The sequence below is a fragment of the Sciurus vulgaris genome (genome assembly GCF_902686455.1).
Source record: "Sciurus vulgaris genome assembly, chromosome: 1".
Taxonomy (NCBI): Eukaryota; Metazoa; Chordata; class Mammalia; order Rodentia; family Sciuridae; genus Sciurus; species Sciurus vulgaris.
This window is the reverse complement of record NC_136461.1, coordinates 166,911,787-166,926,432: the sequence shown is the minus strand read 5'-3', so window position 1 is coordinate 166,926,432 and position 14,646 is coordinate 166,911,787. Positions and strand designations below refer to the sequence as shown.

Sequence of the window (14,646 nt, the reverse complement as noted above, 5' to 3'; positions counted from 1 at the left end):
AGAGGTAAAGTGACACGTAAATCCAGGCCCTATCCTAGAGTTGGCCCTGACATTGAACTGAGGTGTGCATGTGACAACACACTGTGTTGCCAACACTGCTTCAGAGCTTGAGTGGCTGGCATCTCAGTGGACTGGTTGGAAGCAGCCTCCCAGTCCACCTTCTCACTCCTGTCACACTCTTGCAGGCCAACCTGCCCCTGCTGCAGCGCGAGCTCCTCCACTGTGCAAGGCTGGCCAAACAGAACCCTGCCCAGTACCTCGCCCAGCACGAACAGCTGCTTCTGGATGCCAGCACCACCTCCCCTGTTGACTCCTCAGAGCTGCTTCTCGATGTGAACGAAAACGGGAAGAGGCGAACTCCAGACAGGTGAGAGGGTCAAGGACCCCTGGGCCCATCACAGCCTGGTCCTCCTACCTGTGGTACAAGGACACGTTTCTTGTAGCTTCACTGCTGGCCTTCATCTCTGAGGGAATAGCAATGATATAAGAATGTGAAGTCTCAGCACCATTTGACATCGTATATGTGAAATGTGGAGGCTCTTAAAATGAAACTGTGTTCTACAACTTATTTGTCATATACTTGGTTTCTTCTCTCTCTTTTATTCTTTTTCTGCTGTATTTAATCATGCATGGTGTAACAGCCTATGAGATGTTGACACTGGCCCAGTTATGTTCCAGATTCACAGTAGATCAAGATCCCTGGAACTGCCCAGAGACCTCTGTCTGTGACAGACTTAGCTACCCTTAAGTGTATTAGTTGCCGTATAAATCAGAATATTATTAAAAGCCAGGCAATTTACAGTGCAGTTATTACATAAGTCTCTGCTAAGCAGTTTTTATGCTACAACCTCCGGAATTTTTCTCCGCTTGATATAGGACTTAATAGTTTAAAATTTCTAAAGCAAAATATTAAGTATTAGTGAAATATTATAGATCCAGCTCCTCAGCTGACCTTCCAGTGGTACACTTTTCTTCTTATAAATCATGTTTTCTTGGTCTTATTTATGAGTAAATAAGAGCAGTTAGTACATTTGCTTTTAAAGGGAACTGCTTAATGCAGGTACCAGAGTGGTATGTCTACACAATGATGAGTATGAAGAAGCGGCTCAGGAATAGATTTATATGTCCATTCCTATCCCAGTCTGAGCCCATTGACCTTGTGGGAAATAAGTACTCTGTGCAGGTATTGAGATATTTCAGCTCCACGTTTCTAGGATAATGTGATGGAAGAATTAAAGAGAGGCTGAATGGCAAATTGAGAAGAAGAAAATTTATTTTGGGGGAGAGGAGGGTGTAACAAACAGATTTAGATAGTCAGGATAAATTTAAAGATAATCCTTTAGGCAAAATTCAAAATCAACATGACCTCAGAATTCTTAACTGCTGAGTAACCATAACACAGAATATGAAAACTTGCTTTTTCCTAGTAATTTTTATTTGAAAGTAACATGGCTTTTGACTTTCCTGGGACAATCCAGAGGTAAGCTCTAAGCAGTTAACCTCGATATCAAAACTTCATATTAAATTCCACAGACACTCAACATTCTTGTTCTGATCTCTAGCTCTCTTGCTCTTGTGTGTGTGTGTGTGTGTGTGTGTGTGTGAGAGAGAGAGAGAGAGAGAGAGAGAGAGAGAGAGAGAGAGAGAGAGAGAGGTGGGGGAGGGAGAGCATGCACATTCAGTCAGGCAGAACACTCTTAAAAGGAGTCTTCTGTTTTGTTCTCTGTTTGGTTATTCACAGGCAGTTGCTGTATTTAGAATTCATATGGTTGATCTTTGGCTGGAAATTTCTTTTTAAGAGGAACCCTGAAATATATGTTATAATGGAAAGATGGCAAATAGAATTTCCTTAGAATTAGAAGAAAGAGCAATGAGACTATGTGTGTAAATGCCTTTGTATCTTGTGGGAATTTGATCAGAGCCAAGAAAATATGGACCTCTATAGTATTGGGTTTTTTTTTTCTTTTTTCTTTTTTGCATGTGTTTCCTGCATCTTGTTTTCATCTGCATTTTCTTCTTCTCTGGTTATTTATCTGCATATCCAGCTCTACTATATGAAATTTTATAGAGTATGGAGCTGTCTGACAGCAGAGCTTTTTTTGTTTTACTGAATGTTTTGTTGGTGCATATGGTCTGACATGGATGAGCAGCCACGGTGAGATTTTGGAGTCTATTAAACTGGCTCATTAAAAAGATCAATCTGTTTCTGTAATAACACTGGGAGCCATCAGTCACTAAAAGAGGGAAAAACTGACACCTGAGGAGAAAACACATTTTGGTAATTTGTTCATGACATGTCATGAACAAAAGAGCGCTCTATATTTTGTTTACAACTTTGGGGGTTTAAATTCTGTGACAATTGCTGAGTTAATGTACTAAACAACCATCACGTGTTGCAGAGATGGGCTTTGGCAAATTTAACTTCCCATCTTTAAATATTATTGACACAGGTTGTATTTCTTTTTTAAAAAACGTTATTATTATTTACAGAAGATTTATAATCCAGGCAAGCCTATGAAATCTCTTCTTCCTTTTATTTTTCCTGTATACAACAGTGAGAAGTTCTCTAATTTCTTTAAAAAATAGCTCCAGGGAGAGTTCCTGAACAATTGTACTGAATTTGTAGGTCTATGATAGAATACTGTGAAACTCAAATTAGAAAGAGACCATTTTCATTTAAAAATCATGCTTTATTTTTCCTGTCCCAAATATGAAGAAGGAGAATTCTGATTTGTATTTTTGTCACTGTGTAAAGGTTAAATGAAATGAACACCTTTACGAACAGAGACTGTAAGTGAAACAGACACTCTTTTCTTTTTCTTTTTTTAATTGGGTATTAAACCCAGGGGCACTTCACCACTGAGCCATTTCCCTAGCCCTTTTATTTTTAATTTTGAGACAGGGTTTCACAAAGTTGCTTAGGGCCTCACTGAATGGCTTGAGTCTAGCCTTGAACTTTTGATCCTCCTGCCTCTGTCTCCTAAGTTGCTGGGATTGCAGGTGGACACCACCATGATCTGCTAAGCACCCTGTTTTTAAACCTGCTCACTGTGATGGCTCATAAAGATATGAAGCTTTCATATGGAGTGCAAAGGCAAGTGAACAGTGAATGCTTGATTTCATGGAGACCGTGAGTGTATAAAAACTAAGGTTTTAGAGCAGTTCTCATTATTCTAATTAATGCTGCTGTCCATTTTTTCCTCACAGCTTTTATATCACAGCTTTTTTGTTATGATTTGCCTTTAATATTGTGCTCTCACCTGTTCTGCTACTTTTCTGACTCATGATTTTTCTTGCCAAAGAAACCAAATGAAATGATCTTTGTATTGGTACCGTTGTTGTTATTGTGGTTTGTTTTCTCTTTTCCCACTACTATCACAAATGATCTATGCTATTAATTCCTTTCTTATACATCATCATTTTAATTTGACTACTTTACATTAACTGCATTTTAACACTTCTAGACTTTTATTACAGAAGCTACATAGTTGGATTTATTATGTATTTTTTCCTCCCCAATAATTAAGCATTTTCTAAAAAGTGCATTTCTTTCACTTTAGAATTACATAATTGGGAGGGATCTATGGATATATCAGGCCAACTCTTCCTCTTTGCACTTCAGGAAATGAAGACCCAAAAAATTTGTCCAGAGTTAGAGTTTCTTAGTGGACAAATCAGCATATGCATATGTGCGTGTGTGTATGTATGTGTGTGTATTTATTATTGTTATTTTTTGGTACCAGTGATTAAACCCAGGGGTGCTTAGCCATCAAGTCACATCCCTAGCCTTTTTTTATAGTTTTTAATTTAGAAACAGGGTCTCACTGAGTTGCTTAAGACCTCACTAAGTTGCCGAGGATGGCTTTGAACTTGAGATCTTGCTTCAGCCTCCCAAATTGCTGGAATTATAGGTGTTTGCCACTGTGCCCAGCAAAATGAGCATATTTTCAAAGCTGAAATCGTCCAGTTACACAAATGTGTTTTTTTTTTGTGCAGAATTTAAATAAGGAAAACTTAACTAAGAATTGTGGGCTTTTTCTTACTTTCTCTCATTTTTTTTCTTTAATTGCTCAAGTGGGTAAATACCATCACATAATAATTTGAGGTTTTCTACATTCTTTTAATGATAGAAGATCCAAAGTGAGTTAGATTGCCTGCCTTAAAGAGTAAGTTAGAAAATGCCAAAAGTCAGAAGGTCCAAAGACAGTCATTTTGAAACCATGTTGTTTGAATATGTAAAACTTATCTTTGCATTATTCACCAGTTGAACTGAGTGGACAATTTCTCCTTTTCTGTAAAATGAACAGGGTGTCAGTGATCATGTCATTCTAAAAATAAAACACAAGTATATTTTATAGAGAATTGTTTTATCAACTGACTAGACAAATAAGAATTAAATTTGTATGATCTATTGCATTTAATATTCTGTGAGGAAAATGTAGGAATTCTGTCTTCAAGTTTGTTTTACATGCATCTTTTATGCATTCCTCAGTTTCAAGAAGTACATGACCATACCAGTAGTCATTATTACTTTTTATATTAGTACATAAATTGTGAGACCTCTAGTGAAATAGCACTCAGTTACATTTATATAGTGAGAAAGACAGCGTGATTGTGGAGGACTTCGGGGCCCTGCACATTCCAGCCTCAGCCTTAATTGGGAGCCTAACTTCTTGCCACACCCCAGGTCTAGCTCTTCTGAACACTCTTCATATCCTAGCTGTATTAGCACTGATGCTTTCTGCTCTTTCCTGCTTTTTATATGTCATGATTGGCTTCATAGCTGTCTCAGTAGCCATCCTGTGAACAAAGGTTCATAAATCCTGTAAGAATGGTTACTATTTACTGAGCATTAGATGTGCCAGGCCCTATATTATCTTTTACACACTAGCACATAGCACATATTTCCTAACAGTGCTATGGCATAGATTCAGGAAGGTTGAATGACATGTCTGAGGTTATGTGGCTTCTAAGAGACCCTGAGGGATTCTAACCCTATACTCCCAAATCAAACACCTATGTTCTCAAAAACCATGATTCTCTGCCACCAGCCTCTGAATGTCCCAGCTTGAAAACAAAATGCTTTGACTAACTATGTGTTAGGCCCTGCATATAGACTTTTCCTATAGTCCTCTCAGCATCTCTGAGGTAACCCCCATTTTGCATAGAAAAACATGCTCTTAGAGGCTAAGCCCACCAAAGTCACATGACCAGCAAACAGAATCAAAAATTGAAGCCAAATTTCATACAACTCCAAAGTGTCTGAGGCTCTTTTGAATATACATTCTGGATTAATCCTCTCTCCTTCTGAGCTTTCCTAGACCATGTTCGTATTGTTCAGATGGTACCTTCTATATACAGATCCACACAAATGTATACAAGCCTTGTAGCTCCAGTTAAATTTTTTTTTTTTTTTTTTTTTTTTTGTACTGGGGATTGAACTCAGGGGCACTCAACCACTGAGCTACATCCTCTGCCCTTTTTTGTATTTCATTTAGAGACAGGGTCTCACTGAGTTGCTTAGTGCCTCACTAAGTTGCTGAGGCTTGCTTTGAACTTGTAATCCTCCTGCCTCAGCCTCCCAAGCCACTGGGATTACAGGTGTGCACCACTGCACCTGGCCAGTTAAATCATTTTTATGGTAAAGAATTTGTCTAGTGTTAAATCACAATCTTATGGAGGATTAGAAGGATCATGTCTCATTCATCTTTGAATTCCCCTGAAGCTTAAGATAGTTACATGTAGTGAGTACTTAAAACAAAATGAAGCAAAAACTACAGATAAAATATCCTACTACCTGAAAAAATAAATGATTCAAGATAAATTTAATGCATTTATTTTCAATAGTATATCAAATGACTTCTCCCCCACTGAGTCTTCATTTACTTACTTATTTGGTTTTAAAAGATGAGTCTCTGAGCGAGGCATGGTAGAGTATATCTGTAATCCCAAAGACTCCAGAAGCAGAAGATGCAGGATAACAAGTATGAGGCTTACCTGGGCAACTTAGCAAGACCTGTCTGAAAATAAAAAGGGCTAGAGATGAAGAATTATGTGCTCAGAGGTGGAGCACCTCTGGGTTCAATTCCCAGTGCCACCAAAAAAAAATTCTCTGAAATACAACAATGAAAACAGCCTTGAATGACCCAGGAACCCAATACCAAGATGGATTCACTGACCAGAGAACTCTGGAAGGCTCTAATCAAACCTGCAAATGAATTAGAATCTGGATAGTTCCAAACTGCAGGAAGAAATGGAATATTTCAGCAGTGACAGAGATTAGGAAACACAAGGAGGATAGCCAGTAACAGGCAGTGTAACCCTTGAACAGATGGCCAGTGTCAGGAGACACGTGACTGAAGAATCCTACCTTCCCATCTCGAGAGGGAAGGCTCAGGTGGGTCTGTGAACCTGTGCATTGTAATCCGTGAATGTCTAGGCATCGTGTTGGTGTGTCTGGAGTGGCTTGCATTCACCTGCCTCTTAGTTACTTCTGCAGACATCAGCATTCAGCTCAGGAAGTTCTCTCTAAGGTGGTTGTTCAGAGAGGAGAGATTAAAGGCACTTCTCTCCATCTGGCTGGCTAGGTAGTGATGGTTCTGTGGCATCCAGCTCTTTGTTCGCCACCATCTTATTGTCCCCCTTCCTCCAGAGTGATAGCAAAACACACAAACTTCTGCAGGTTGTCATGAAGAATTAGGTTTGATTTTCTTTTTAAGGAGGCAGAGGAGTTTGCAATCTATTTTGTTTCAGATACATTATTCAACATCAAGAAAAACGAATTATGTGAAATTCTTATTTAAACTCACCTCTTTCCTAACAGTTTCTGAAGAGACCTCTTACTAAATTATGTTTTAAAATATGATGACAAGAGTGATTTCCCCCCCTTTGATTCAATGTCTAGTCCTTCTGTGGCCTTAACAAACTGTGTGCATTAGAAAAGGGAAGGGAAACATTTGATATTGAGTTATTAATATCTTTGATCTTTAATAGAATGGTTACCTTCTAGAATTTAGATACAGACTTCTAAAATTCAAGAATAAAATAAAGGATAATACTTGGTGTCTGACAGGATGTTAGACCTCAAAGGAATATTAGATCAGTGTCTCACTGCTACTTATCTTCTGGGAAGCCATGGGTGGGATATGGCTGTCCAGGCAAATGGCAAGCAAACAGGGACCAGCAAGCAGTGACAGGACCAAGCTCAAGGTGTTCTGGGACAGAAAGGAGGGGCCTGTGCCACAGGTGCTTAAGAGATCAGAGATAGGACTTGGATTATAGGATGACTTCCAACTTTCTCCTTGGATGATGGTTTGGAAGCTGGCTCAGGAAGCATGAAAAAGTCAAGACCAGGTTAAACGTGCTCATTTTGAAGTGCCCATTATAACAAATGAGCAGCAAAGGCACATAGTATATTTCTTTGCAGCAGGGCTAAGATTAGCATTTGTACTTTCCTGTTCTAAGGTTTATTGTTATGCCACTTGGCCTCCCCCAGTACAGTTTTTATAGTACCATTTCCCCCACTTAAAAAAATTAATTTGGGGAAGAAAGAAGCCTATACCTACTCCTGTCATTAGGATATTTATCCTCTTCTTCAATTTACTCTTTGGATGATTTATGAGATTTTTCTTTCTTCCCCATTTCCTTGACTGTTACACTATTTTATTATACATGTTACTCTGGGAGTATCAGTGCACACTAGCCAATCATGCCTCGTTAAATAATGTGTGTAGAGTTTTATAAAAAATCTTCATGTTCTTTTGTAAATGGTCAGTTTATAAATCCTGTTATTGAGGAACTGGGGGAAAATACCTTCAATGGCATTAAGTGTAAGTTAGGCTGTCTCTTCAGTTCTTCCCACAGATATTATTTCCTATGAGTGCATTTTACCAGGTAGGAAAGTGAGACTGAAAAGTTAAGGAATCCAGGGTCATGCAAAGTCCTGAGTGGCCCTCTGCACTCAGGATGTCAGACCTTGATAGAGAAGTGCTTGACCGAGAAGCTAAAGGTTGAAGTGCTCAGATGATGATCAGGAAAATGTCGTCTCATATATAAAAGGAAAATTCTTAGGTTAAATTTTAAAACCAAACCAAAACTTGGTTCCACATGTCTGTGAGACCTGACGGGCTTCCTTGCAGATTTTGAGTTATTTCAAAGGCATGCTGGTATAGGACAGTGAGAAGTGTTTCTTTTTGCCTAGTGCACTTTGAAAGGGCAACAAATTAAAATGTAAATACAGAATTTGGCTAAGCAAATGAGGCGTAGACAGCTGAAGGTGTTTCTAAGAAGCGGACAGACAGCAATTAAATTGTTCTAGTCACCATTCTGAATGAACATCCTTTGATTTAGGCTAGCCTAAAAGCTAGTCATGAGCAATTGGAGGAAGCAACAGGGGGGTCCTTTGTAGCTTTATTTCTGTGGGCTGCAAAAGTTAAAATGTAACTGCTCTGTGAGTGATGAGCCTTATTGTTTCACTCGCTCTCAGGAGTGAGAGGACCCAGGATAGGACAGCAAGGACATGCAAAAGGCAAGGGACAGATGCAGGGCCTAGTCCTGTCTTTCAAGTCATCACTACCCTTGCATTAGGGGAAGAAATGCTCCCCCCCCCATAACTGGGTTATCAAAGAAATGACACCAGTGAGTGCTCATGTGAGGTCGAAGGTAAATAACATACCTAGCCATGTGAAAGTTACCAGGATTCTTCTGGTGTTGTATGTTGTTGATGTTCTCACTGAAACAAAAAGAGACAAAATCGTAGGTTGGGCTGGTTTCACACATATGGGTCAAAGATGTTTCATATGTAGAAATGCCACAGGGAGGGTGCACATCTATAATCTCAGCTACTTGGCGGATCACAAATTCAAGGCCAGATCAGGTAACTTACAAAACCTGTCTCAAAATAAAAAGGGGTAGGGATGTCACTCAGTGGTAGAGCACTTGCCTGGCATATGCAAAGCCCTGAGTTAGGTCTCCAGCATCGTGGGGGAAAAATACTACAGGATCTGCTCAAAGATATTTTGAGGATATGTATATATTTTTAAATTTCACACAAAAATCGGCTATGAACAATTTATTTGTATATTGTTTGGTTTGACCAGAGAACCATCAACCCTGGGTGTTTTGATCTGCAGAACCATGACATTAAGCTGTCTAGAATAATTAGAATATTGTAATATGGAATAATTGAATTGTCAAGTTTTCAAACTAGAAGAAACCTCAGAAATTATCTAGTCCAGTAGTTTTCAAACTTGATTTTAGCAGCAGACTTTTTCCTTTAAAAATGAATCTTAGGGGGAACTCCAATTTTTAACACTGAAGAATAATAAAGTGGGTTCCTTGAGTTCTTTAAATCTTGATCAGTTGGGGGAAAATGTCTTCATTGCCTGCAGAATCCTTTAATCACCTCAGGTGACACAGTTTGAAAACCATTGATCTAGTCCAACCCTTTCATTTTACAGACGAAAGAAAGGTCCAGAGAGGTTAAGTGACTTGTCCAAGGTCATACAGCTAGTCCGGAAAGAGCAAGGACTAGATCTCAGATTTCTTGAGTTCCAGTCCAGTGCTCTTTCCATTACACCACACTGCCGTAAGGTAGGTGCTGCATTAGCCTTATATTCATAGCTACTAATAGTCTTCAGTACTTTCCAACTGATTTATGCTGGCAATCATCGAATGTTAAAGTGTATTATTCAGAAATAGATAGGATATGAAAATACAGATTAAAATCACATAGGTATACTCTTAGAAGATAAATCAATATCTAGAATGTTTCCTTACACTTTTAGAAATTATTTTAAAGCAATGCATTTAGGTAATGTCTGAGCTATACTGGATATTTTAGTCTGATACCAATGATCAATATGTATGGAGTCAGTATGTTTTTGTGCAGACGTGTACTTGATGGGAGCAGCATTGAGATTTCAGGCCGCCACTCCCAGGGGGACCTAGCACTGCTGTCATTTCCAATATGGTCCAGTCTCGTCTCTAGAACAGTGTCTCCTCCTTTAGCTTGTGGGCATGAGCTCATTTCACATTAAACTCTGCTGACTTTCCTTCAGTCCTTTGTGTTCTTATACCTCCCTTCCCTTTCCTTTTATTCTTCTCAGTCTGGTTATCTAAGTTGTCACTGGGACTCTACCCTAAAGGAACATGAGGTTCAGTCATTGTGGAGCCCTGTTGCCCCTGATAATTTCCATCATTGTTCAGTTTCCACTTAGATGTTCCTCTCTGGTATTATCAGATTGTCACTATGTGCCAGGAAAGTAGAAATAGTGTCTGAAGTCCTCTATAACTATTGCTTTATCAACTTAAAAAATAAGGAGACACATGAAAATTTGCGCTTTACCATGGTGCATGTGTAGAATTTTTAGGAGATTTCCTTGGGAACATAGATGCTGCTTCTGGTCTAAGAATAAATTGCTGGTTCCTGAGGAAAGCCAGCTGCTGTGGGAAGCCTTAGCTCAGGTGCTGTGATTCTGTCAGAGTTGGATGCAACCTGTTTCTCTCTTATCAAATATACTAAGTCTCTAAGCAATGGAGATATTCCTTATAAAATATTTCTTTAGTCTGACTTTTCCTTGATAATAAAACATCAGTGATTAGTTATCAGGCCTCATTTATGAAATGCATTCCTTCTGAAAACCAAGTTCAAAGTTCTGTGGATCACATGATAGTTGCTGTAAGATATAATAACCCCAGACAGGACACACAAACTTTCTGGGCATGTTTCCTCCACTTAAAGGGTGAGCGATTTAGATCTTCCTCTGAGTTGCAGCTAGCTCTGCAACTCAGACTGATCGTGTTGGTGACATGAAATAATACTGGTGTTCCAGATGTTACATCACTCTTCACATTGGCTCAGTTGGATCCTCATTTTCCAGTAGACTTGGGTGATGATGCAAAGGTTCTGTCTTTGCAGTCCAGTTCTGTAGCCACTGGCTTCCGCATGCTATTGAGCACCTGAAAAAGTGGCTACTGCCACTGAAGAATTGAATTTTAAGCTTTATATAACTTAAAAATTAGATAACATATGAATTTAAAGTCACACGTGTCTACTGTGTTGGACAGCTCAGCTCTCAGGTGTTCTCTGACACAAAAAACAGATGCCAGGTGGAACAGGTGTGCTGCAGTCTTCCAGAGAGTGATGATTTATTTCCTGCTGAATTGTCACTGGCTGCAGTCTGTCTTAGGGTAGCTTGTTAGAAGTCAATCACTATCTCTCGCTCTCTCTTTTTGCAGAAAAAAAAAAAAAAAAATGGAGATTGGATTTCCTCTTATATGTAACTTAACCACATGAGCTTCAACTGGAAAGATGTTTGTTAATTTGATGACAAGTGACTCATTTTCTCTTGTGCTCAGTCTCATATCATTTGGGCCTCAACATGGGTTTCAGGGAATTGCTGTAAGTTTCCTGGGAAGCTGCTGTGTTTTGAAAGCTACTGGCCAGTAAAGGAATATTCTGTTGATGCAAGCTTGATACGAGAGTCTGAACTATGCTGCTTTCTGAGTATTTGATGAAACAAAACTCTTTTTCTTCTGCCCCCAGAACCAAAGAAAATGGCTTTGACAGAGAGCCTTTGCACTCAGAACATCCAAGCAAGCGACCATGCACTATTAGCCCAGGCCAGCGGTACAGTCCAAATAATGGCTTATCCTACCAGCCAAATGGCCTGCCTCACCCCACCCCACCTCCACCTCAGCATTACCGTTTGGATGATATGGCCATTGCCCACCACTACAGGGACTCCTATCGACACCCCAGCCACAGGGACCTCAGGGACAGAAACAGACCTATGGGTAAGACTGAAAGAAATATTCACTTCTTTTGGGATTGGATGGTTGAAGTCATTACTTCTCAACTGAGTTCAAGGCTTGAAATCTGCTAGGGACAAAGTTTTTCTTTCTTTATATTGTCCCCTTTATAAGAAACATGGTTGGTGTTATTAGCATCCTCCTTTGTCCTTGAGGACAGCAGGCTAATTTTTTTGTTTGTTTTTGGAGGAGGGCATCAAATTTAATAGAAAGCCTTCAATTATGATAGCAAAAGCAAAATGAATTTTTAGCTTGAATCTTTTTTTTTTTTAACAAGAGAGATTTTATATGTAGTCTGCCTCACAAATATTTTTTAAATTAGTTTCTTTTATTATATATTTTTTTATTTTAGATAGTCTGAGTTCATTTTGATTTTCCCAGTCTCCTTGGTATTCCATGTTTTCAAAATGTGATATGGCATACTGTCTGTGGCTTAATTACAATGAGGAATGCTTGGTACTTTACTTTGCTAGAAAATGCCAGTGAGTAACATTAGTATTGTCAATTTTGCATCAAAGATTAGAATACAGAATGAATGAGTTTGGGAAAACTTTGTGTCCTCTTTGCCTGTATCCATTACTTTTTTATATAAAATCATGGAACATAAAGCTTTAGAAGACCTTGCCTCTTATAGAGCAAGAGTCTGCCATGAAAAATCAGAGGGAAGATGCAGAAGGTAAGTTTTGATAGATGATGGGTGTTTGAAGTGATGGTGTCAGGTACACTGTTCCTGGGACATCTTCAATGCTTAATTTTGGGAGGATCTAAGAGCAACAACCCTCTCCCTCTTCTTTCCCCATCTCCTGTGACCCTACAACCCACCAGCAGGACTCCCTTTACTTCATAACTAGCTGCTGGCCAATTTTCCTGACGTGGGAGATTTGGTGGGCAGGATATCAGAAAGAACAAGGATGAAATCCAAGTAGAAAACCAGAAAACAGAGCCGAGGATACAGAACTCTGGGAAACAGCCAGCCAGCTATCTACGACTGCTGGAATAATAGTGACAGGTTTTTATTTTTGTTTTTGTTTTTGTTTTTCACAGGCAGAGATAGCCTGAAATGCAGAAGTTTGTGTTAGACTCTTCCTCGGTGATTAGCAAACAGGGGCTGCTGTAGGTAGTGCTTTTGCCTTTCTATCCAGAATCCTTCCAACGTCTAGAAAGCAGGACAGCGATGAGGTGACTGATGCTTTGGTTGTGAGACAGTAAATTAGTAATTCTGGTTGCCCACAACAGTAATTTCCATGTTTATATAGTGTGTTAGACAAAAATGGCTAAGCATATAATTTGTGCTTTCTTAATGGCCAATCTGTCTAATGTTCTCCCAGGTACTGTTTCTGAAGAGCTTTTCAAATGTGGTTTTGCTGTTTCTCAGTCTAGACTGAGACCTCAAAAACAAATGTGATAGCACCCACTTCTATGCAGAAGCCTTACCACTTATTGATGACTTAAGGCCTGAAAATGTGATTGTTCATTTTTAAATAGTAGTGGAGACATCGGGTCACTGTGAGACCAGTTCAGGAGTTGATGTCTGTTGAAGGTGCTAGAAAATGGTCTACTTCTTAGGCAGCAAATGCTGTTTGGTGAATTATTAGTTACAGTGCACTATAAAGTAATCAGCAAGGAAGTAATTATGCTTATGTGCAATGATTATGTTTTCATCTAGTAATGTAAAATATCCCTTTATGAATTATATCTGTATCCATTGGTTTTATGTGATTTTCTTCAGACCATGTTCCTTACCTTTTAATTATATTAGCTTATAAAACTAATAGTGCTAATCTCTATAAATATGTGCAGCTACTTAACCATCCCTAAAGTCTGCCAGAGTTTAGTGTGTGTTAATGTAAAATAAAATCTTGATGTATGAGTAACAAATTATGGTGTTACATCAGGCTACCATTTTGAGAATATAAAAATTGTCATAAATGTATATTTGGTCTGATATGATTTATAAATGCCTATTATATGTAAGGACATATACTCAGCAGAATCCTTCAATAAAGTAATTTTGTAAGCAGCATTAGTTTGTAAGTGAGCTTTGGGTTTTAGCCTAGTTAGCTAAAATGTAAAACATAGGAACCAGTTAAGACAACGTTAGTACCAGGTGGCCCACAAACAGAAAATGTGTTCTTTGATGATTATGAGCGATTTTGCCCTTGTATATCCCTATGGTATTATGAACACAAATAAAATTTTGTATGGTGTTGAATACTTAAGTATGTGAAGTAAAGAAATTAGTTGTCTTATTTTTTCCTTACATAGATTTGATTCTATCTAACAAATGACCTTCAGAGTTCAGAAGCAGCAGATGAAGCCCTTATTTCTTCTCTAAGTACTTGGGCACAAAAATGTTCCTAATGTTTTTACTGTTTTAAAAGAAGTGAAATGAAGGTTTGCACTATTCCACAACAACTGGATTCCTCTTAGCCACAAACTTCCTGTTTCTCATTCATTGTTCTGGGTGTTAGAGCTTTAATCATTATTGATTTAGTCTGCAGAATTTTTGAAAATGTTGAGACCTCTGAAGGTCAGGGTTCTTATTGCCAAATATTTTGATGCCACCATCATGAAAGTTCCTGTCACATTTTTATCCTCTTCACCCTCTGGTTATTTTCTGTGTTGACTAATTTTAACAGTATTGGTTTTTCCCTAAAACACAGGCAACAGATAAGTCAACAAAAATTACATATTTGCAAACGTTTCAAGTTGAAATATTCACAATAAACAGAGCAGTGACTGAATATTTTTCACCCCAATATCTTTTCTATTATGCAAATTAGTAAAACATTTGCAATTTTCCTTTTTTGCCAATAGGTGGCATTGACAATTTTA

At 38.6% G+C, this 14,646-nt stretch overlaps 1 protein-coding gene across 1 annotated transcript in view; it reads left to right on the top strand.

The window, feature by feature from the left end:
- Positions 1-14,646, top strand: part of RUNX1T1 (RUNX1 partner transcriptional co-repressor 1) — a 134,316-nt gene that overhangs the window by 89,951 nt on the left and 29,719 nt on the right. The window contains 2 exon segments of the mRNA XM_079138287.1: positions 186-367; positions 11,546-11,796. Coding sequence (XP_078994413.1) covers positions 186-367; positions 11,546-11,796 — 433 coding nt within the window.